We start from the raw sequence: 24,881 nt of genomic DNA, 5'->3' as shown, positions 1-24,881 counted from the left end.
CTGTTGTATTTGGAATCCCCTAAGAAGACAGATATTAACTGAAAATTGAAAATGACAGCAGAGGAGATTGAACCAGAATAGCAAAAGGAGCACACAAATCTACTTCCCTTCTTGCTCCAATCCCTTAAAATGTCAGAAAATATATTTTTTAAAGAATACATCCATCATAGTACTAGAAAATAAGAAATAACACTATCAGAGACCAAAAAATCTTAGGAGTTTCCTGGGAGACTACAGCAAATAGAGAACAAGGCAGATGACCAGAGACCAAAGGATGCTCAGGAAAAAAAACAACTTTAAATGTAAGAGCACAGAAGAGACACTGAATTCACAACAAGTTCATTAAAGAGCATTATGATGTCTTGGTGACTGAATTGTATTAATGGCCGCAGTTCTTCACCAACCCTGTATCCATACCCTTTGCCATGAGACTTTACAGTTCCTCTCACTGCAGAGTTGCTTTGCCCAATAAAATGAGGCAGAAATGAAAATGTGTCAGTTCTGAGCCTAGGCCATAGAGGTCTTATGTGTTTTTCACGTTTCCATTTGCTGCCCTGGCAATGCTATGAAAGTCCAAACTGACCTTCTGGGGTATGAGAAACATGGAATAAGGCAAAATCAACCCAGTCATCCCAGCCAGCAGCCAACACCCAAGAATGTGAGTGAGTCTTTGAGGTTTGGGGGCTGTTTGTTACACAGCATTATCATTGCAATATATAACTGATACAGAGTCCCAACAGTGTTCATAACACCGTGTTACTACTTAGAATGAGAAATAGGCAGCAATGGTGTTTGACTCTAGAATTAAACCATTACCTGTACTCTAAAGAAAGGGAACCCCTGCCCAAGGAGGGCTCCTGTGTGGGCACAAAAGACTGAGAAAGAAAAAGAATTGTGTTGAGATAATTCTGGACCTCCAGAGCTTCTAGAGAGCAGGAGGGAAGGAAAAGATAGCTCTACTTAGAGGAAAATAATCTAACCTTCTCTCTCCCTGGGGTTAAGACAGCCGCCCTTGTTTTAGCCATTGGGGTGGTGGTAGGAGGCTCCAGACTGCTTGTCTGCTATACTCTCAAGCATCCAAAGATGAGATGCGTCAACTGACACACCCTGCTCTCTTAAGCAGAGCCTGAAATTGACCCTCATACATTGCAGATACAGATGTATGTGATAGCAGAGAAACTTGCCCAGCGATTCACACCCTCTGTTTTCAGTCATGAATATAAAGAGACAGCCGAGAAACAGGTGTTGGAGAAAATCCCTTGATATGAAGGAGAAGTAAAGTAATATGATAAAGAACAGGCTAACTAATCCTAGTGAAAACAAATCATTCAATAAAGGGAAGAAATATTGTTTTAAATATATAATAATATCCTCAGAAAGATCCATCATACTATTCCATCCATAACATAAAGTGACAAATGTTAAAAGGAAACTTTCAGAAAATAATACAGAATGCTTGGAAATTCAATTTTTTTTTAAATTCTCAGTATTATAATAAATATTAGAAGAGACAAGCCCATTAAGCAATTAGGAAGATTAAATTGAGAAAAATTTTAGAACAGAGTTGTTTTTTTGGGGGGGTAGGGGTTGTTATTGTTGTTGTGTTTTTTGGCTGCATCGGGTCTTAGTTGCGGCATCCGGGATCTTTCCTCGCGGCGCACGAGCTCTTCATTGGGGCGTGCGGGCTTCTCTCTAGCTGTGGCAGATTCTTTACTACTGGACCACCAGGGAAGTCCCAAACAGAGTTTTTTTTTTAAGATAGAAAATGTGTAAGAAAGACAAAAGATATAGATAATTGATCCAGCAGGTCCAACATGTGTTGCATAGGAATTCCAGGAAGAAAGAAGAGAGAAAAATGAATGGGAGAAAACAGTGAAAAAAATAGACAAGATTTTCCCAAGTTGAAAAAGAGTACAATCTTCAGATTGTAGAAGTGTCATTAGGTGCAGAGAAGGAGGAATGAAAAGACACATCCACACACACACACACACGTGGATGTGAAAATCAAATAAGAAGTGGCAAGTAATCACCATATCTACAACAATACCAAGAGCAAAAACATTATGTAATTCTTCAGTTAAACCAAGTAATTCTTGATGAAGGATATAACAGACACACACACAAGTCTAAGACAAAATTCCAGATTATACCAGCATAAAAGGTGGCAGACAAGGGAAGTGGAACTAAGTAAAAATGGTTTCAAGAAGGTACTGAGAAGACATAGCTGATAATAAAGATAATGTCTCATTCCAGATGTCATTAGTAAACAAAAGAAACAGCCAAATACATCTGTATCTCTATATAAATGTCAGTGCATGAAAAAGGGTCCAGAAGGAGGCACAGGAAACCACTCACAATGGTCACCTCTGGGCAATGGGAGGAGGATTATGGGGCAGAATATGAAAAAACTCCAGTTTTCATATTTCAGACTTCCAAATTTTAGAGGTTTTTTTCAATGCAAAGATGATCATCTGGGGGCTTCCCTGGTGGCGCAGTGGTTGGGAATCTGCCTGCCAATGCAGGGGACACGGGTTCGTGCCCCGGTCTGGGAAGATCCCACATGCCACGGAGCAACTGGGCCTGTGAGCCACAACTACTGAGCTCTGCGCGTCTGGAGCCTGTGCTCCGCAACAACAGAGGCCGCGACAGTGAAAGGCCCGCGCACCGCGATGAAGAGTGGCCCCCGCTCACCGCAACTGGAGAAAGCCCTTGCACAGAAACTAAGATCCAACACATCCAAAAATAAATAAATAAATAAATTTTTAAAAAATGATGATCATCTACGTATAATATAAAAATAAAGCTAAAGATTATTTTTAAAATACAGCACAGAAATTACACTTGCTTTCAGTATCTAACAAAGCTATTTTCATGGGTGGGAAGAACAGGTAAAAGTCATGTTTATTTTAGTCCTATTTATTTTAGGATTATTTGTGTAAGTGAAAAGCTACCACTTCTGACTTTAAAGGACCATCTTTTTCTCTTTTACCCCCTCTACTTCCCCACCCAACTCATTCCTTCTTCATTTTAGGCCAGGAGACATGATTACTCTTCTAGAGGACTCCAATGAAGACTGGTGGAAAGTAAGTATTTCTTTTTCATTACGAAAAGTCATTTGGTAAATATAATCACAATGAATGCTACAATTGTGGATGCATGCCTCCTTTTTCCTTTCAGGGGAAAATTCAAGACAGGATTGGCTTCTTTCCAGCCAACTTTGTTCAGAGAGTACAACAAAATGAGAAGATTTTTAAATGTGTTAGAACCTTCATTGGGTGTAAGGAACAGGGGCAGATAACACTGAAAGAGAATCAGGTGAGTAAAGCACACAAATTCATACCAAGCATGACCAAAACAGAGTAACAGTCATTTTGACAAATAGCAGTACATGTAAGTCTGAATAAGTGGAGTCACAAGCGAAGTATTCACTTTGAGAAAAGATATTCTTAGTCCAATGATATTAGTGTAGGAGGATCTAAACATGCAAAACCAAAATGTTAGGAAGCTCACTTGCCTTCCCTGGGAACCAAACATATAGATTATATATTATTTACAGGGCTTATATACCTACATTTTTTTGAACTTCTATACATGGCCTATAAATGAGGAAACAAAGGTTCATAGAGGTGATGTGCCTTGCTTAAGGGGCAAAAACTTGGTAAGTGGCCAGGCTGGAACTTAAAGATAGGTCTGCAAGCTTCAAGTCAGTGCCTTCCACTGAGCCATGTGCCCTGGACAATGTGGAACAAACTGGGAATGTCAAGTGCCTTTTGCATAGTTTGGTTCCCAGGGAAGCAAGTGTCCTCAGGGCAAGTGTACTAGGACCAGAAGGGCCCTTGGAAACAAATTCTTGCTCATACAGAAGCCCTACTGAGTCATTCTTGATTACAGGCAATGGAATCACCCTCATCAGACTGAGACCCCATCTCTAATGCCATAAACATCCCACAAAGGAAATGGGACTTTTCCCAGCTGGATTCCACACCAGTGTTTCAAACTTCTCCAAGATTACCCACTGTATCCTTCCTGTTACAAAATCTGGGAAGTCTTTTGAATGAAATACATTCGGGAAGGATGTTCATCTTTATTGGCAAAGCATTATTACATAATTTTGCTAGCTTGTTTTATTTTTTTTCTCAGAATAATCTTGTGCTTCCCCATTTGAGATTAAACATTGTTTTATGTTATTAAAATACAAATCAGTGAAAGCAGAAGGCAAGTTAAAATTTGCCTAAGTTGATCAATTTCCAGAAGCAGAACAGCTGCTCAAAGACTTCTACCAATCCCTTGGCCATATTCCCCCCGAAAAAAATTTTTCTGGGAATGAACTCACATTCTCCACTCTCATGGTTGAACTGACAACCTGCTGGGGTGGGGGTGAGACAAACAACCCAGCATCTTTAATTAGACATGCTTGAGACACAACACAGCATTTCGGCCTGAACCTGGAACCGCATGAATCTACCCGTAATTGTTTAGGAAGGGCTGTAACCCTGATATTTGTGTAGCCTGGTATTTCTAAGGTGTGGTCTTTGCACCACGTGAATCAGAATCACCTGGGAGCTTGCTGAAAATGCATATTTCTTTTTTTTTTTTTTTATTCATTTTATTTCTGGCTGTGTTGGGTCTTCGTTGCTGCGCGCAGGCTTTCTCTAGTTGCGGCGAGCGGGGGCTACTCTTCACTGCGGTGTGCGGACTTCTCATTGCGGTGGCTTCTCTTGTTGCGGAGCACGGGCTCTAGGTGCACGGGCTTCAGTAGTTGCAGCACACGGGCTCAGTAGTTGTGGTTCGCGGGCCCTAAAGCGCAGGCTCAGAAGTAGTGGCGCACGGGCTTAGTTGCTCCACGGCATGTGGGACCCTCCCGGTCCAGGGCTTGAACCCGTGTCCCCTGCATTGGCAGGCGGATTCTTAACCACTGTGCCACCAGGGAAGTCCCTGAAAATGCAGATTTCTAACTCCATCCCACACCTGCTGAAGCAGAAACTTTCAGGGCAAAGGCAGGGAATCAGCCTTTTTTACAGACGTCCCAGGTGTTCCGATCAAAGCTAAAATTTGAGAATGACCTTCATTTCCATTTCTCACTTTTAAGTCCTATAGTAGTTCTTTGGCAACTGAAGGCATTTTTATTTCCAATTACATGTGGGTCAACAAAAGGCACTGAGATCTCTTTACTCCTATACAAATCTCTATTTTCGATCTTTGTCATCAATGTGGCTACCAAGTTTTGGAAAATATCAGCCCTCTGAAAGAATATTCCATTTCAAAAATCTATTATTGAGAAAAACTTTTAAATTTGTCTCCACTTTAACGTCTTAAATTATTTTAGGTGTAAAAGTTCAAAACGTGCTTGTTGATTGAGGGGAGTCTAATGTAGTAGCAAAACACAGATTCCAGTATCATACAGAAATGGATCTATATCCTGTGTGATTTTGACAAAGTCATCTCTGAAAGTCAATGTTCTCATCTGTGAAATTGGCATAGTAGCGTCTCTCTCTTGACATGGAGGTGAGAGTTACATGTATCACCTGTGTAAAGCACCAGCACAGTGCCTGACCACGGTGGGTGCTGAGCGGGGTCACTACCCTTGCTGCCATCATCATTCAGAGAAAAGCCTAAATGGGAAATCCATCTACAGTGGCCAGTGCCACCTAAAATTACCTAGTAAACATCAGAAAATAGCACGATATTTAAACTCTAAAAATATAAAGAGACAAATGGTCATTAGCTGGGAAGTAGAAGAAATTAGATCCTGAAAACAAATGTAATGCATCTCTTTGATTAAATTTCTGCCTCTGGGGTTAATTTGTCTCACAATTATTACATTATTTTTTCACAGAACTTTTGCTGCAAATAGAATTAAGTTATCTTTTTGTTGTGAACACACCTAGAGTTTGCATTGACACGAGTATGTTTTCTTCATTTTTGAAATTTAAAAACTATCCTTATTAAATCGACTTAAACACCATAAAACTATGTTTTAATTCATCCATAGTTCCGTCATCCCCAGAGAACTATTTTAATTGATTCTTGTGTTCTATAAAAGCTTTAAAGAAAAATGGATAAATCATTTTTAGATTAATAAAACTAAAATGCTTTTATTGTGGAGAAAATTTGGAAAATACCCTCAAAAATTACAAAGAAGAAAATAAAGATCACAGGTAATTCAGCCATCAAGCGACTATCGACATAAATACTTTCGTGTTATTTCCCACCAGATTTTCTTCTAATTCTTATTTTGATATCATATTATATTTAGTTTTGCAACTTTTTTTTAAACTTAGTTATTAAATGTTTATCAAAACACATGTTTTAGCAGTTGTATAGCATATCATCATGTAGATCAGAGGCTGGGAAACTATAACCAATGGATCAGTCTGGCCCTGTTTTTAAAATAAAGTTTATTAGAACACTGCTGCACTCATTCATCTGTGTATTGCCTGCGTTGCCTGCGGCTGCTTTCACACCACAGCAGCTGGGTTGAGTCATTGCAGTGGAGACCACGTGGCCTGCAAATGTTTCCTATTTAGTCCTTTACAGAAAAATTTTGCCACCCCCTAGTGTAGGTGTACAAGAATGTATTAAGTTTTCCTCTATGATTGGATATTCAGAGTTTTTAAAAAACTATTATGGATAACTGCAATGAACACCTCTAAACCTAAATTGTTTTTTATAACTCTGATTACTTCTTTAGGATATGCTTTAGAATTTACAGGAAAACAGATAAACAGTTTTTACAGTTCTTGATACATACTGCCAAATTGCCTCCCAAACATTTGTGCCAATTTACACCCACGTCAGCTGTTTATGAGAATATTCAGGTTACCACATCCTCGCCAGAACTGAACGTTACTATTTTTTACATATTTGTATATCATACAAAACGATATCTGTCGTTTTGATAAGTGAATAATATTTCATGTTAATCCTCATTTCCTGGATGGTTAGAGAGGTTGAGGTTTTAACACATTTGTATTGGGCATTTGTATTTCTTTTATGAATAATCTTTTTATGTACTTTCTTGTTTTCTTACACTGCTGAAAAAGTTTTCTATCCTTTAAAGATATTTACACCTGATCTATCATGTGTGGCCAACGTTTCCCCCAGTTGGTCCTTTGCCTTTTGATCTTAATGCTTCTTCCTTCAGGGACTTAATAATGCTTCAGTTGAATCATCTCTGTTTTATCGTATTTCCCTTATGGTTTTAATCTCTTTATTGCTTCCCACTTTATCACTTCACTTCTTCCTAGGAGAATGTTTCAAGATAGTCCCGCACTTCACTTTAATTTTCTGAAGTTTGATTCAGGCTTTCATCACTTCTAACATTGATCTTAATTTAGTGTTTATTTCCTTGTAGTATTTTCTTCCCAATCAGCCCACTTTCCTCTACAGCAGGTTTTCTTTAAGTTAAGTAGGGTCCCACGTAAACCTAATGTAATCACAGGGGTCCTTATAAGAGGCAGACAGGAGGGTCCGAGTCAGAGGAGATGTGACAGTAGAAGTAGAGAGGAAGAAAGAGAGGGATTTGAAGATGCTGTGCTGTTGGCTTTGAAGATGCAGGAAGGGACCATGAGCCAAGGAATGCAGGTGGCCTCTAGAAGCTGAAGGTAAGGAAACAGATTCTCTCTTAGAGCCTCTGGAAGGAACACAGACCTAATGACACCCTGATTTTGGGACTCTGATCTCCAAGACTGCAAGATAATAAATTTGTGTTGTTTTAATCTACAAAATTTGTGGTAATTTGTTATAGCCACCATAGGAAGCAAATCCAGATTTGTTTGGATTTGTTTCCTATGTAAAAGCAAATTTGCAGATGTGATTATGTTGCAGGTTATTGACCACGTGACAGGGAGGTAGCCTGGATTGTCTACATTGGCCAAATCTAATCATTTGTACCCTTAAAAGCAGTGAAATGTAACTGGCTGGAGAAAGAGAGATGCAGCAAAAGAGGGCAGAAGAGAGATTAGGCAGAAGGGCAGGTCAGAAAGAGATTAAGTGTGAGAAGGACTCAACCCACCCTTGTTGGATTTGAAGCTGTAGGAAGGGGCTGCAAGTCAGGGAATTCAGGTGGCTTCTAGCAGCTGAGAATGACCCTTGGCTGACAGCCAGCAAGGAAACAGGGACCTCAGTCCTACAACTACAAGTAACTGAATTCGGCAACAACCTAAATGAGCCTGGAACTGGAGTCTCTCCTAGAGAAATAGAAGAGAAAGAAAGGAATAGGACCCTACTGACTCCCTGGTATTGGCCTTGTGAAACCCAGAGCAGAGAAAACTGGCCAAGCCCACCAGACATAGGATTTAGAGAACTGTGATATAATAGATTGTGTTGTTGAAAGCCACTAATTTCTGGTAATTTATGACAGCACAAGTGAACTAATACATATCTCAAGTCACAAAACTCCAATTGAGTCAACCGCAAAAGGTATATTTTACTCATATAGTAAGATGTCTGGATACAGGGCAGTTCTTGGACTCGTAATTCCGCAGCTTGATCCCATGATCAGGGAGGGATCTAGATTCCTCCACCCCTCTGTTCTGCTATGCTTAAAATGTTAGCCACCTGCCCTAGTGGTCACAGATGGCTGCAGCCACTCCAGGAATCCTTGCCAGAAAAAGAAAGAGATTTTCTTCCTAGTGCATCTCTTTTAAGAGGAAAGCAACCCTTCCCAGAAGTTTCCGAGCAGATATTCCATACTGTTTCATTGGCTGGAACTAAGTCCCATGGGAATCACTAAGAATCATTAGCAAGGAGGATAGAAACAGACTTGGACCAATTAGGATTTACCTGAGTCCTGCAGGGTAAGGATAGACAACAGAACAGAAGTCCGGACTCTGCTGCATGGGAAGGGGGCAGTAATGACTGTTGACATCAACCAACAAGGTCTGCGTCATCTTTTAGGCTGGTAGATTTATCCTTGGTCCAGCAGCACAACTTGCTTCTGTCATCAGTTGAGCTCAGCTCCAAAGGTCTTATGGAAATTTCACCTTCTGGAATGGCTGTCAGTCTGGGCGTTCAGTATTTTGACATTTCTTCCCCACCTCCAACTCCCTATCTTTTCACAGGTATTTTGAGGGGAAGACTAAGTCTAAGAATGCTAGGCAAGAAATCTTTTTAAATAAAATGACGGTTCTTCTGCTCCAAGTGGCAGCGTATTTAAATGTTAATGAGCTTGGAGGCAATGCAGGGGGAAACCTTAGACATTATCAGCATATGTGCTCACGGAAGTGGGTTAGACTGAAGGACTTTAGCCAGATAGGACTAAAATGGAACTGAGCCAAGAGGGGCACTTAACCGGCAGGTAGTAGATTTCTGAAACATGAATCAGATACCAGTCCATTGTGTGCCCCAAGCCTCAGGAGTCACAAATCAAGCTCTTTAAGTATCCTAATACTTAATCATAAAGCTCTTTATTCTGTGTAAAAGAAGAACCCTCTCTGTTGATTTCTGTTGGTGCCCTGCCTACATCCCCTTCACTAGGTGTGTGCACGCATCTTGCAGCTGCTATGTCAGCGACTAACAACTCATAGCTGCCCCTTCTCCAGCGAATACCCCTTGGTGGAACAAGAGCTGCCTCACCAGAGTTACGCCTCTCACTCCGCAGGTCAGCCAGTGACCAAGGACTAACGTGGGGTCCAAAATGCCAGACCCCTTGCTTGAAAGTGGGTCAATCCTATGACACAGTTAACGCTCCGGCGCTCACTGTGGGATCAGGCTGAGGTTCACCTCCAGCTGAGACCACACCCTTGCCTAGCTCCTTCTCCTGCCCCATCCTGCTTTCCTCATGTCCCACCTCCCGAGAGCACTCCCACAGCAAGTCACTTGCACAAGGATTCCTGTCTCAGGCTCTGTGTCTAGGCAGTCCAACCAGGGACAAAACTCACCACCCTTGGAAGCAGGTTCAGCAGGAGAAGCTCACAGCACACGAACAGCCCTTCAAAACCGCTTCTCATTGACAGCTGGCCTCAGCCACCCTTACACGCCCTGCAATGGCCTGTTAGTGGTGAATGACAAAATACCCAAATGGATCTTAACCACCTCCTTTTTTAAGTCCAGCATAGGTGGTCTTACTCTGGAATATGCAAGATGATAACATCTATTTTCTTGTGACCAAGAATGAAATAGCTTCCTTTGACTTCCTGACATTGTATGTATAAACTTCCAGGCATATGACAGGAGCCTGCTACATGATAGCCATTATTTTGGATTTTAAAATAATATATTGAGGACTCAACTGCGTGCCACATGCTAGGCTCTATGATAAGCATTATCTCATTCTGTCCTCATAGGGACTCTTCAGGGGGACCCAGAATCATCAATCCTGCTTTACTGATCCTCATTCATAAAGCTGAATCTCAGAAAACATTCAATGCCTGGACCTAGTTTCAAACCCAGGGCACTGCTTAATTTCGTATCAAATATTTTTCTCACCGAGGCACGATTTCCCTAAACCAGTCTCCCTTTTCCAATTTGGTGTTCCACTGACTTCAACCAGCGGTGATTCAAGCCACGGGTTCTAGCTTCTTTCCCATTGACACGTTTCTTTTTTTCTTCCTTTTTTCCAGATCTGTGTGACTTCTGAAGAAGAACAAGACGGCTTTATCAGAGTCCTCAGTGGAAAGAAGAAAGGTCTGGTCCCCTTCGACGTTCTAGAAAACGTCTGATTGCTGGCCCCTCCTCCTTCTGCAGTCGGCAAACTGCGGTGATGCCTCACCTCACACTGTGTTAACCCAGAGGAGCTGCCGCGCTGACCCGCCACCCAGGAAACAGTGAGACAAGACTCAAGGGTCTGAGACTGTGGGGGAACAGCCACAAGGCAGGAGGCGCCTCCCACAGCACACCCAGGCTGCCCAGAGATGGGGGTGAGGCTGAGTCGGCCAGCAGAGCCGAGTGCCGTACCCAGCAGGCGGTAACCACCGCCGTCCCCCAGGACTCAACTCCCTCCCTGTCCATGTGGTGTCAGTTAACCCGCTGGAGGACGCTCCAGTCTGTGGAGTGGCCCCGGTTGACGCTCAGATCCACGTAGCCAAGTGTGATTCTGGTTCCAGATCTTTGTCCCCAGTACCGACCAATCAGCATCATCACATCTAAGCCTGCAGCAGTCTCTCTGCAGAGCATCAGGAAGTCCTACTTCCTAGCCCCCAGTACTCCCCGCAAGCCCCCCTCGCTGTGATCGAGCTGTCTCTCTGGCCTCCGAATAAGTCCTGGTGGCATGTGTTAGATGTGAGGGATAAGTTGATGAGGCACCAACTGCAAAGATCTGATCTGCCCCAAAATTGCTGTCAGGCAGTCCCTCCTGCTACTCTAGTTACCGACAAAGGTGACGGAGGCAGGATACGAGTCATGGAAGGAAACAGTGGGCCCAGTGGGGTAAGGTGGGGCAAAGAGCTCTTAGTTATTGATGATTATACAGCCCTTTCAATTATGAAGTCCTTTCCCCAAGGAGATGGAGCTGGGGAAGTGAATGTGGAAAAAAGTCTCCATGAGTGCTTCATCTTCATTTGACATCCTCTGTCTGGGAACAGTTTCCCCTCCTGCCATCCTGTAGGACTCCCTTTTGAAGGGAGTTTGAGCCCACCTTGCATGGAACCAGAAACACGGAGGAGAACCAGAAACAGCATCTTAGGAGAAAAGTAGCCAAATAAGAATCCATTCTTCTTTAGGGCAGAATATTATGCCCCAGCAGATACATAAAGTGGAAAATAATCCTTAATGCTTCATCCCTCTGAAAGCAGAGGAACTTGGGGCCTATTAAGCATCAACTAGAGGAATCTCTGTTACTCTGTATTTGTGCTAATGTTTACAAGAATGCAATATACTGTGATGCCTTCCTCCTCAAGCCTCCTCCTAGCATTCAAACTTGCATCTTATCAGTCATTAATGCAGTTAAACTTCAATTCACAATGACCTTCGAATTAATGTCAGTTTGGTTTATTTTGTTACGGAGCAATAAAATCATTAGAGCAATTGGTTTTTAAAAGACTTAAGTGGATGCATCCTGTGCATGTAAGCATTATTTCCCAAACCAAAGCATCATTAGTCTCCGTTTATTTCTTTTGTTACTGCTCAGTGTGAAGTTGGGAGCTGAGACGGGATGGCTGCTGGTTTCACAGTAGTTTGGATGCCTTACTCTCATTTTAAAGCCAGCATCCAGAATTTCCTCCCTCTCTGATACAACGTGCAAAACTGAGTGTAGAGAATCAAGATGGATTCTTCGAGAGCCAGGGTGGATAACATGACTGCCATTCCATAAATGGAACGCCAGAAAACAAACACTCTTTGCCTCTAATTCAATATTCCATTTAATAAAGACAACACAGTGGCTGGAAAGAGCATAGAAAACATGTGTCCTGATCTCTTCTTTCTGGTGGAATATCCACTGAAGCTTTTGGGTACAGTTTTGTTACATCCTGTGCCAATTTAATTTGTATTTTAAAAGATCAGTTTTCCTTTCGAAGTTGAACAGAAGGAGGCTACGGTAGCCAGGCTCCAAGGTGATCCCCTCAATGATCCCTGCTTCCTGATATTCTTGACTTTGTTCAGGCCCCTCCCACACTGAGTCTGTGCTGGTCTTATGTGGCCAGTAGACTACAGCAGAAGTGATTCTCCATGACATCCGTGGCTAGGTCAAAAAACTCCCTGAAGCTTCTGCCTTGATCTCTTGGAACACTACCCCCTTGGAACCCTGAGCCGCCATGTAAGTTTATCTACGCTGAGGCCACAATGCTGGAGAGAAACCAGTGCGGGACCACACATTTCTGCAGCTGAGAACAACCCAGACATCACAGAGCAGCAATCATCTGGCTGAGCCATGCCCAAGTGTAAGATTTATGAGCAAGATAAATATGTTTTTTAAGTCACTAAGTTTGGGAGTAATTTGTTACACAGAAATAGATAACTGGAACACGGACTTTGTAATTTGAGCCAGCGTTAGAAAGGAGAAAAAAAACTTTCTGCACAATGTGGCCCATAAGTTTTTGCAAACATCAAATATTGGCAGGAGGTTAACCCTCCAAATGCAAGATGTCTAGTGCTCCTTAAAGATCTGGAGTCATGCAGATAATCAGAGAAAAAACAAGATGTTCCTTACAGCACAGATTGACATGGATGCTTATACACACACACACACACACACACACACACACACACACACACACACACACACACAGAGAGATTTTAGGAGCCATCACTCTGTTTCTCCTCCTGCCTGTCTGCGGAAATGGCAAGAACAAAGATTGCTATGAGCTACCAGAGTTTTTTTTTTTTTTTATCTTTATACAGCAGGTTCTTATTAGTTATCTATTTTATACATATTAGTCTATATATGTCAATCCCAATCTCCCAGTTCATCCCACTCCCCCCAACTTTCCCCCATTGGTGTCCATATGTTTGTTCTCTACATCTGTGTCTCTATTTCTGCCTTGCAAACCAGTTCCTTCTGTACCATTTTTCTAGATTCCACATATGTGCATTAACATATGATGTTTTTCTCTTTGTGACTTACTTCACTCTGTATGACAGTCTCTAGGTCCATCCACGTCTCTACAAATGACCCAATTTTGTTCCTTTTCATGGCTGAGTAATATTCCATTGTGTATATATACCACATCTTCTTTATCCATTTGCCTGTCGACAGGAATTTAGGTTGCTTCCATGACCTGGCTATTGTAAATAGTGCTGCAGTGAACATTGGGGTGCATGTATCTTTTTGAATTATGTTTTTCTCTGGGTATATGCCCAGTAGTGGGATTGCTGGATCATATGGGAATTCTATTTTTAGTTTTTTAAGGAACCTCCATACTGTTCTCCATAGTGGCTGTGTCAATTTACATTCCCACTAACAGTGCAAGAGGGTTCCCTTTTCTCCACATCCTCTCCAGTATTTGTTGTTTGTAGATTTTCTGATGATGCCCATTCTAACTGGTGTGAGGTGATACCTCATTGTACTTTTGATTTGCATTTGTCTAATAATTAGTGATGTTGAGCAGCTTTTCATGTGCCTCTTGGTCATCTGTATGTCTTCTTTGGAGAAATGTCTATTTAGGTCTTCTGCCCATTTTTTGATTGGGCTGTTTGTTTTTTTAACATTGAGCTGCATGAGCTATTTATGTATTTTGGGGGTTAATCCTTTGTCCGTTGATTCATTTGCAAATGTTTTCTCCCATTCCGAGGGTTGTCTTTTCATCTTATTTATAGTTTCCTTTGCTGTGCAAAAGCTTTTAAGTTTCATTAGGTCTCATTTGTTTATTTTTGTTTTTATTTCCATTACTCTAGGAGGTGGGTCAAAAAAAGATCTTGCTGTGATTTATGTCAAAGAGTGTTCTTCCTATGTTTTCCTCTAAGAGTTTTGTAGTGTCCAGTCTTACATTTAGGTCTTTAATCCATTTTGAGTTTATTTTTGTGTATGATGTTAGGGAGTGCTCTAATTTCATTCTTATACATGTAGCTGTCCATTTTTCCCAGCACCACTTATTGAAGAGACTGTCTTTTCTCCATTGTATATCCTTGCCTCCATTGTCATAGATTAGTTGACCATAGGTGCCTGGGTTTATCTCTGGGCTTTCTATCCTGTTCCATTGATCTATATTTCTGTTTTTGTGCCAGTACCATATTGTCTTGATTACTGTAGCTTTGTAGTGTAGTCTGAAGTCAGGGAGTCTGATTCCTCCAGCTTCGTTTTTTTCCCTCAACATTGCTTTGGCTATTCAGGGTCTTTTCTGTCTCCATACAAATTTTAAGATTTCTTTGTTCTAGTTCTGTAAAAAATGCCATTGGTAATTTGATAGGGATTGCACTGAACCTGTAGATTGCTTTGGGTAGTATAGTCATTTTCACAATATTGATTCTTCCAATGCAAGAACATGGTATATCTCTCCATCTGTGCCATCTTCGATTTCTTTCATCAGTGTCTTATAGTCTTATAGTCCTAGGTTCTTTTTGTTGCAGTGGTGAATGGGATTGTTTCATTAATTTCTCTTTCTGATCTTTCATTGTTAGTGTATAGGAATGCAAGAGATTTCTGTGCATTAATTTTGTATCCTGCTACTTTACCAAATTCATTGACTAGCTCTAGTAGTTTTCTGGTGGCACCTTTAGGACTCTCTATGTATAGTATCATGTCATCTGCAAACAGTGACAGTTTTACTTCTTGTTTTTCCAATTTGTATTCCTTTTATTTCTTTTTCTTCTCTGATTGCCATGGCTAGGAATTCCAAAGCTATGTTGAATAATAGTGGCAAGAGTGGACATCCTTGTCTTGTTCCTGATCTTAGAGGAAATGCTTTCAGTTTTTCAACATTGAGAATAATGTTTGCTGTGGTTTTGTCATATACAGCATTTATTATATTGAGGTAGGTTCCCTCTATGCCCACTTTCTGGAGAGTTCTTATCATAAATGGGTGTTGAATTTTGTCAAAAGCTTTTTCTGCATCTATTGAGATGATCATATGGTTTTTATTATTCAATTTGTTAATATGGTGTATCACATTGATTGATTTGCGTATATTGAAGAATCCTTGCATCCCTGGGATAAATCCCACTTGATCATGGTGTATGATCCTCTTACTGCACTGTTGGATTCTGTTTGCTAGTATTTTGTTGAGGATTTTTGCATCTATATTCATCAGTGATATTGGTCTGTAATTTTCTTTTTTTGTAGTATCTTTGTCTGGTTTTGCTATCAGGGTGATGGTGGCCTCATAGAATGAGTTTGGGAGTGTTCCTTCCTCTGCAATTTTTTGGAAGAATTTGAGAAGGATGGGTGTTAGCTCTTCTCTAAATGTTTGATAGAATTCACCTGTGAAGCCATGTGGTCCTGGACTTTTGTTTATTGGAAGATTTTTAATCACAGTTTCAATTTCATTACTGTGATTGGTCTGTTCATATTTTCTATTTCTTCCTGGTTCAGTCTTGGAAGGCTATACCTTTCTAAGCATTTGTCCATTTCTTCCAGGTTGTCCATTTTATTGGCATATAGTTGCTTGTAGTAGTCCCTTATGATGCTTTGTATTTCTGTGGTGTCCATTGTAACTTCTCCTTTTTCATTTCTAATTTTATTGATTTGAGTCCTCTCCCTCTTTCTTCTTGATGAGTCTAGCTAATGGTTTATCAATTTTGTTTATCTTCTCAAAGAACCAGCTTTTAGTTTTATTGATCTTTGCTCTTGTTTTCTTTGTTTCTATTTCATTTATTTCTGCTCTGATCTTTATGATTTCTTTCCTTCTGCTAACTTTGGGTTTTGTTTGTTCTTCTTTCTCTAGTTCCTTTAGGTGCAAGGTTAGTTTGTTTATTTCAGATAGTTCTTGTTTCTTGAGGTAGGATTGTATTGCTATAAACTTCCTTCTTAGAATTGCTTTTGCTGAATCCCATAGGTTTTGGATCATCGTATTTTCGCTATCATTTGTCTCTAGGTACTTTTTTATCTCCGCTTTGATTTCTTCAGTGATCTCTTGGTTATTTAGTAATGTATTGTTTAGCCTCCATGTGTTTGTGTTTTTTACGGTTTTTTCCCTGTAATTTATTTCTAATCTCATAGTGTTGTGGTCAGAAAAGATGATTGATATGATTTCAATTTTCTTTAATTTACCGAGGCTTGATTTGTGACCCAAGATGTGATCTATCCTGGAGAATGTTCTGTGTGCACTTGACAAGAAAGTGTAATCTGCTGTTTTCAGAAAGAATGTCCTATAAATATCAATTAAATCTATCTGGTCTATTTTGTCATTTAAAGCTTGTGTTTCCTTATTTATTTTCATTTTGGATGATCTGCCCATTGGTGTAAGTGAGGTGTTAAAGTCCCCCACTATTATTGTGTTACTGTCAATTTCCTCTTTTATAGCTGTTAGCAGTTGCCTTATGTATTGTGGTACTCCTATGTTGGGTGCATATATATTTATAATTGTTATATCTTCTTCTTGGATTGATCCCTTGATCATTATGTAGTGTCCTTCCTTGTCTCTTGTAACATTCTTTATTTTAAAGTCTATTTTATCTGATATGAGTATAGCTACTCCAGCTTTCTTTTGATTTCCATTTGCATGGAATATCTTTTTTCATCCCCTCACTTTCAGTCTGTATGTGTCCCTAGGTCTGAAGTGGGTCTCCTATAGACAGCATATATACGGGTCTTGTTTTTGTATCCATTCAGCAAGCCTGTGTCTTTTGGTTGGAGCATTTAATCCATTCACATTTAAGGTTGTTATCAGTATGTATGTTCCTGTGACCATTTTCTTAATTGTTTTGGGTTTGTTTTTGTAGGTTCTTTTCTTCTCTTGTGTTTCCTACTTAAGGAAGTTCCTTTAGCATTTGTTGTAAAGCTGGTTTGGTGGTACTGAATTCTCTTAGCTTTGGCTTCTGTAAAGCTTTTGATTTCTCCATCGAATCTCCATCGAGATCCTTGCCAGGTACAGTAATCTTGGATGTAGTTTCTTTCCTTTCATCACTTTAAATATATCATGCCTCTCCCTTCTGGCTTGTAGAGTTTCTGCTGAGAAATCAGCTCTTAACCTTATGGGAGTTCCCTTGTATGTTATTTGTCATTTTTCCCTTGTTTTAATAATTTTTCTTTGTCTTTAATTTTTGTCAGTTTGATTACTATGTGTCTTGGGGTGTTTCTCCTTGGGTTCATCCTGCCTGGGACTCTCTGTGCTTCCTGGACTTGGGTGGCTATTTCCTTTCCCGTGTTAGGGAAGTTTTCGACTATAATCTCTTCAAATATTTTCTCACGTCCTTTCTCTCTCTCTTCTCCTTCTGGGACCCCTATAATGTGAATGTTGTTGCGTTTAATGTTGTCCCAGAGGTCTCTTAGGCTGTCTTCATTTCTTTTCATTCTTTTTTTCTTCATTCTGTTCCACAGCAGTGATTTGCACCATTCTGTCTTCCAGGTCACTTATCCGTTCTTCTGCCTCAGTTATTCTGCTATTGATTCCTTCTAGTGTAGTTTTCAATTCAGTTATTGTATTGTTCATCTCTGTTTGTTTGTTCTTTAATTCTTCTAGGTCTTTGTTAAACATTTCTTGCATCTTCTCGATCTTTGCCTCCATTCCTTTTCCAAGGTCCTGGATCATCTTCACTATCATTATTTTGAATTCTTTTTCTGGAAGGTTGCCACTTCATTTAGTTGATTTTCTGGGGTTTTATCTTGTTCCTTCATCTGGTACAGAGTCCTCTGCCTTTTCATTTTGTCTGTCTTCCTGTGAATGTGGTTTTTGTTCCACAAGCTGCGGGATTGTGGTTCTTCTTCTGCTGTCTGCCGTCTGGTGGATGAGGCTATCTAAGAGGCTTGTGCAAGCTTCCTAATGGGAAGGGACTGGTGATGGGTAGAGCTGGGTGTGCTCCAGTGGACAGAGCTCAGTAAAGCTTTAATCCACTTGTCTGCTGATGGTTGGGTCCGAGTTCCCTCCCTGTTGGTTGTTTGGCCTGAGGCGACCCAGCACTGGAGCCTACATGCTCTTTGGTGGGGCTAATGGTGGACTCTGGGAGGGCTCACGCCAAGGAGTACTTCCCAGAACTTCTGCTGCCAGTGTCCTTGTCCCCATGGTGAGCCACAGCCACCCTCTACCCTCTGCAGGAGACCCTCCAACACTAGCAGGTATGTCTGGTTCAGTCTTCTATGGGGGTCACTGCTCCTTCCCCATGGGTCCTAATGCACACACTACTTTGTGTGTGCCCTCCAAGAATGGAGTCTCTGTTTCCCCCAGTCCTGTCAAAGTCCTGCAGTCAAATCCTGCTAGCCTTCAAAGTCTGATTCTCTGGGAATTCCTCCTCCCGTTGCCAGACCCCCCGGTTGGGAAGCCTGACATGGGGCTCAGAACCTTCACTCCAGTGGGTGGACTTCTGTAGTATAAGTGTTCTTCAGTTTGTGAGTCACCCACCCAGTGGTTATGGGATTTGATTTTATTGTGATTGTGCCCTTCCTACCATCTCATTGCAGCTTCTCATTTGTCTTTGGATGTGGGGTATCTTTTTTGGTGAGTTCCAGTGTCTTCCTGTCAATGATTGTTCAGCAGTTAGTTGTGATTCCGGTGCTCTCACAAGAGGGAGTAAGCACATGTCCTTCTACTCCACCATCTTGAACCAATCTCGACCTACCATAGTCTTGAAGGTTTCCACAACTCAAGAAATGTCTGGAAGAATGACCACAGTTTTGGAATAAGGATGAGATGAAGACCTCAGGAGACAGACCCAGGTGAGGGGACGGGAAAGGAGGGGAAAGTGCTAATATGAAGAAGAAAAAGGGGGCCTGGGGATATTTTTCACAGTGTGAAGGAACAGCCTTGCATCCCCTTACCTCCCCCTGCCTCCAGCTAAGGGATGGCATACATCTAGCTAAACCACAGGCGCCGTGCCCAACACTTCACCACCAGTGCTGTAGGACTGGATTCCATTGTGGTGAATTTGAAATGAAGAACTGATTGAACCTTCCTCAGGGCTCCAGGGGGTGAAGAATAGAACTTCTTTCACCCTCCCATCGCTAGCAGACATCTGAGGCACCTCTAACGTGGGCAGTGGGGCTGCAAAGAAAGCCCATATGTAGATGTCCAGCTGGCTACCAGTAGGATTGATTTCACAGACTGCTCTCCCCCACAGCTCTATACCACACACACACACACACACACACACACACACACACACACTCCCATCAGGATGAAGAGTCCAGCAGCTGTATTACATATTGAAAGCAACTAGTGAAATGATAGGAACTTATTAGAGTTTGTCCTCTTTGCTATTAAAGAAAGAAAAATAAAATCGGTGGGAAGATCACAACACATGTAAATAGCCTGGTGCCAAGTATTGCTAAAAGGCAAAAAAAAAAAAAAAGAAGCACCATGGAAGTCCAAAAGCTGGTCCAGATCACTGGCTGCTCCAAGGACAAAAGAGCCAGGAAGGAAACCTACTGTCAGCCCCAGCCTACAGACAGGCCCAGGTAGCTGTGAAAAAGTGTTGTGTGCTCAAATAGAAACTTAGGTTTAAATAAAGTGATCTAGAACTATGGAATACCTATTAGCATCAACTAGAACATTCCAAGGAATACAGTTTGGAAAATTCTTCAGGAACATAATTTGGAAAATTCTTCAGTAGAGAATTCTTATATAATATCGGGTCCACCTAATAGCCCCTTTCTTCCTACAATATCACTAAGATACCTATGAGGTATTGCAAAGGACAAAAGTGAGCAATCATAGTAAAAAATGAAGGCTGAAAGATAGTCTACTCTGGAATCTAAGTCAGCAGGGAGTAGAAGAAAGTGGGATCTGTGTCCCCAAGGGATGAAAAACTCACAAGGAAGAGTGGCTTTTTCATGTTCTGATAACTTTAGCAAATACTGACCAGCAGGGCGTAGGCTGGTGGTATAAATCTGAGAATAAAAGAAAGTTCAGCATCACCCAAAATAGCATCCCCAGGAAACTGAGTGAGCAGTTGCGCTCCACAGATTTATCACAGAACAAAAACCCTTACAAACAACTCGGACAAAAAATGACATCCTGTAACGATCTCTTAGATTTTTCTCAGTTGCCATTCTGTTGTGTGCTTTGTACAACACCTGGTGTTTTTGACCCTTGGAATATATTTTTTCCTTAGCTTCCAATAAGGAGTTTTAAATAGTCCTCAGTCTTCTGTGGGTAATAGAAACTGTTAACGGTACCTTGAAATTTTAACAATTTAATAGCAATTTATTTTATAGTTCCTTTTTAAAAATGAGAAAGTGGCAGATCTTTTTTTATCATCTCATCATCAAGTTTAAACAGCTATTAAACATCTTCCATGCCTTCATGGAAGTCAGGATATACTGAAGTACTGAACATACACCCTGGAAAAGGAAAATACCTATGTCCAAGAAAAATGATGGGTCATCTTTAGATTTCCTACACTGGCCTCATTTACTCAGGTTCTCAGGTTACTCACCTGACCCCATGTTTTTCTATGCATGGCAGTATTTTTCTTTGTCTACTACTCCTTTTAAAACAGCTCTTTGAAAATGTGCTTATTAGTTCATTTATTTTCATTCTTTATTAAGGTAAAAACTTATCCAGGGCAACAACTTTTCCTGAGTTCAGCTTTGACCATATTTTCATTCATTTTAAAATACTCTGTAATTACAGTTTTGATTTTTCTCTCAGATTTTTTATTTCATGTGTGTGTGTGCATGTGTATGTGATTAAAACCATTTTCAGAAAATATGGTCCATCTGGTTCCTGCTTTGAGGAATTAATTGGATTTTTTTTTTTTTTTGCTCTAATATGTGAATAATCTTACTAATGTTCAATGGATGCTGGCAAAAAAAAGAAAAGCTACGTCTGCAGTCTGTAAATCTCAGTATGTGTCTACTAAATAAATGCTTAAAACATTCAGGTCATCTATGTTCTCATTTATTTTTGCTAATGTGCTTTCTTAAAGACAAGGAAGTCAAGAGCAAGCAGCCGTGGGACTGAAATGAGAGACACCTTGCAAGGACCTCCAATCACTTCTTTAGTGCCGGCCCTTGGAGGAAGGAAATGCCAACCAGGGCTCTCCACCACAGCTTCCCCTTCTACATTTAGGATGAATCACCAAAGTCATTTCCTAAGTAAACGTTCTCTTTAGCTCCCTGGAGAAAACTGTAAAGGAGCTAGTTTTTTGTTTGTTTCTTTATTTTTTTGGCTGCGTTGGGTCTTAGCCAGGGCACGCAGGCTTCTCTCTAGTTGTGGCGCATGGGCTCCAAGGCGTGTGGGCTCTGTAATTGTGGCACATGGGCTCCAGAGCATGTGGGCTCTGTAGTTTGCGGCACACAGGCTCTCTCGTTGAGGCACGCAAGCTCAGTAGTTGTGGCACGTGGGCTTAGTTGCCCCGTGGCATGTGGGATCTTAGTTCCCCAACCAGGGATGGAACCCACATCCCCTGCATTGGAAGGTGGATTCTTTACCACTGGATCACCAGGGAAGTCCCAAGGAACCAGTTTTAAGTGAAGAGATTCTAAAAATATTCTTGGAAAATTTCAATATTGGTTCAGGGAGTTTTAAAAGAAAGAAAAATTACAGCAATCACTGTTGGATGAGAATCACATCACAGCTCCAGTTTGTGCCACCTACAAGACTAGTGGGTTTTTTTCAGAGTCAGTCTCAAAGCCAGAATCATCTTCCTACAGCATCGTTTTGATCCTGTTGCCTCCATGCTCAGTAGTTGTGGCACGCAGGCTTAGTCACAAAACCCTCTAGTGGCTTCCCAGGCTCTACAGAAGCAAGCCCAGCAAGTCCAGTGGCCCCAGACCAAGCTCAGCACCTCTGAAGCTGCATAACCCTGACCAGAACCACTTAGCTGCCATCTATCACTTCTTGCTTGACTGGTGGTAATTTTTTTACATTTATTTCAGTGAATAGACCCTAAACTCCTTGAGGGTTGAATGCCAGGCTGGATTGCCTTGGAGAAGGGAATCACTATCTTTGTGCTAAGTTCAGAGTACCATGAGTATTGACATCATCAGGAAAATCCCCAGTCCGATCTGCCATGACCAGCACACAATCTATTCGCACATCCGTGTCATGGCAACAGACGACCATGACGTCTGCCTGTAGCATGTTAAATCAGTCAGCAAAGCCCACCAGGTTAGAGATCAAATTCAGGACCTGGACTAGAGATTGGATTTTGTTCTGTCCTTGGCAGGGAATGCCGTTCCAGTCCCTGTCACAAAGTGAGGCGGATTCATCACCACCTCCAGAAAAACAACTTAAAAAGCACTTGCTGACATGGCTGCACAAGGCCCTTTGTACACCTACCCCTTTCCATCTGTATTGCTTTTAGACACAGCTCAGGTTGGGTGGGGGAATGGGGAAAAAGACTCGGAATTGTTTGCATTTTATTATTTTTAAATCTCAAGTTATGAGTGATGTTAAAAGTAAAATGTATTGAGTAAGCTCAGCTTACTCAGCTGACTGTTGATGTGAGTGAAATGCATGCTCATTTGCTTACCAATGTCTTCTTTCCATGCTGAACACAAAAGGATTTTTATTGTGTTTCTAACTTGAAATTTGGATAATTACAGCAAATAGACTACTTTTGGAAAGTCACCTTTCCAACATACCACAGACAAGAAGCAATGAGGGATTCTTGGTGATGATTTACTCTTGGAGAAATAGACATTACACTCCTGACCAAACAGCAGAAATGGAATGACCTGAAGTACCATGATTTTACTGCACAAGTAAGCTTTTTTAAATCATGCTTCTGGTTTCTCTTAACATTTGTATTCTTCAGTTCCTTGGAGCTTCCTTCCCAGAACTGGATGTATTTGGCCTCCCCTTCACAAGAATTTAGCTGTTACTAGTTTTCCACTTAAACAATCTTTTTTTTTTTTTTTTTGGCTGCGCCGCGAGGCTTACAGGATCTTAGTTCCCTGACCAGGGATTGAACCCTCACCCTCGGCGGTGAAAGCACAGAGTACTAACCACTGGACTGCCAGGGAATTCCCACACAATCTTTCTTTCAAGGAGTATAATCTGCTTCACAAACGCACAAGAATAGTGACATTATTTGCTTTTTTATAAGTCTAGGTATACTAATAATTTAATTATATTATACTAACATGGTTAATTAATATATTATGCTAATAAGAACTCATAATAATTGTGCACTCTAAAATGTAATAGCTATAGTCCTTAAAAGATTGTTTTATCTTTACTTTACTTATATTACCACTTCATCACAAAAAGAGCATAAATAGTAAGTGCTTAATAATATAGCTGTTGACCCAGAAGGCAACTATTGGTGTTTGATAATACAGTGAGAAGAGCATGGGTATTTTTTTAATACAACTTAGGTTAGAACCCTGATTTAGTTCCTTCCTAGCTTGTGGCCTTGGACAAATTACTAGACCTTTCTGAGCCTCAAAGATAATAATACCCACCTGGAAGAATTATTGAGAGAATTAAAGGAGATATTTATATGAGTGTATAGTGTAGTGGCTGGCACACAGAAGGCTCAACGATATTTACTGTTGTCCCCCAAGAGTGGTCTTATCCTATTAAGAGGCTGTTGCCCAGTTGTAACCTGTTGACTAGAAGGATTCTATTCTATTCTACGGTAAATATTTTCGGAATATCTTTGTTCAGTATGTGAACAGTTAATAGTTAATAAACCGGCCTAGTATACACTGATCTCCTCTGATTCTCCACTTGTCTGGACACAGCTATAAACAGAACATGCCAAGGATTGGCCCACGCCCCTGTTGACTGACTGCAGCCTTCTTCAAGAGCTATGGGCAAAATTCTTTATGCTTATATGGTCCCTATGACTGAAACACAAAGCATTTTTCTGGAGATTAAATCGGGGCTTTCATACGACCCTGGTTAATAAATGTCAAGTCTCCAGTGTGAAACCTCAGAATATCCTTTTGAGGAAGGTGGTTGACAACCTTATCTTCCATACAAATAAACTGAGGCATGGAGGGGATACATCAGAGGGCTTTTTACAGATTCTTCGCTCTTGTTTACTTTCAGTTTATACGTGAAGACCGGTCAGTGCTTCACGGGAGCGCTCGAGTGTCAACAGGGCTCCCCAGAGAGCATGGTCGGGGTCTCTTGGAGAAAGCCCACCATTCTGCTAACATGATTAAGAGTCTTATGGGACAGCATGGGGAGGAGTGGGTGTTATTGAGGCAGAGGGTGCTCTGATTGGGTAAATAGTCTGAGTTACTGACATCACACAAGCAAATAAGCCAGAACTCCAGAGGCTGAGGCACCTGTCGTGCAAAACACAGAGTTCCCCCTTTGAGCTGAGTTCCTGTGGCTACAGTCAGCCTCTTCTCAGAAGAAAAGGAGCTCAAGAGGGGCTAAGAAGGAAGGCCTTTGTGCATCAGGACGGGGAGAGTGCTCTGATATGCCGCAAGACGATGGAGGTCCAACTTGCCAGCT

The 24,881-nt window shown here is 41.2% G+C and overlaps 1 protein-coding gene across 4 annotated transcripts in view; it reads left to right on the top strand.

The window, feature by feature from the left end:
• Nucleotides 1-19,818, top strand: part of STAC (SH3 and cysteine rich domain) — a 108,272-nt gene extending 88,454 nt beyond the window's left edge. For 2 of the 4 annotated variants that reach the window (XM_082348698.1, XM_082348700.1), the window contains 3 exons: nucleotides 3,032-3,083; nucleotides 3,178-3,315; nucleotides 10,563-12,339. In XM_082348698.1, the coding sequence (XP_082204824.1) occupies nucleotides 3,032-3,083; nucleotides 3,178-3,315; nucleotides 10,563-10,661 (289 nt within the window). In that variant the 3' untranslated portion in view covers nucleotides 10,662-12,339. Of the gene's footprint in view, nucleotides 1-3,031; nucleotides 3,084-3,177; nucleotides 3,316-10,562; nucleotides 12,819-18,928 lie in introns of those variants that run through there. The other 2 variants (XM_082348697.1, XM_082348699.1) reach the window with 2 other exon arrangements.
• Nucleotides 19,819-24,881: the final 5,063 nt, after the last annotated feature.

The sequence above is a fragment of the Balaenoptera borealis genome (genome assembly GCF_965194805.1).
Source record: "Balaenoptera borealis genome assembly, chromosome: 12".
NCBI lineage: Eukaryota > Metazoa > Chordata > Mammalia > Artiodactyla > Balaenopteridae > Balaenoptera > Balaenoptera borealis.
The sequence above is the reverse complement of the archived record's forward strand: the minus strand, read 5'-3'. Positions and strand labels throughout refer to the sequence as shown.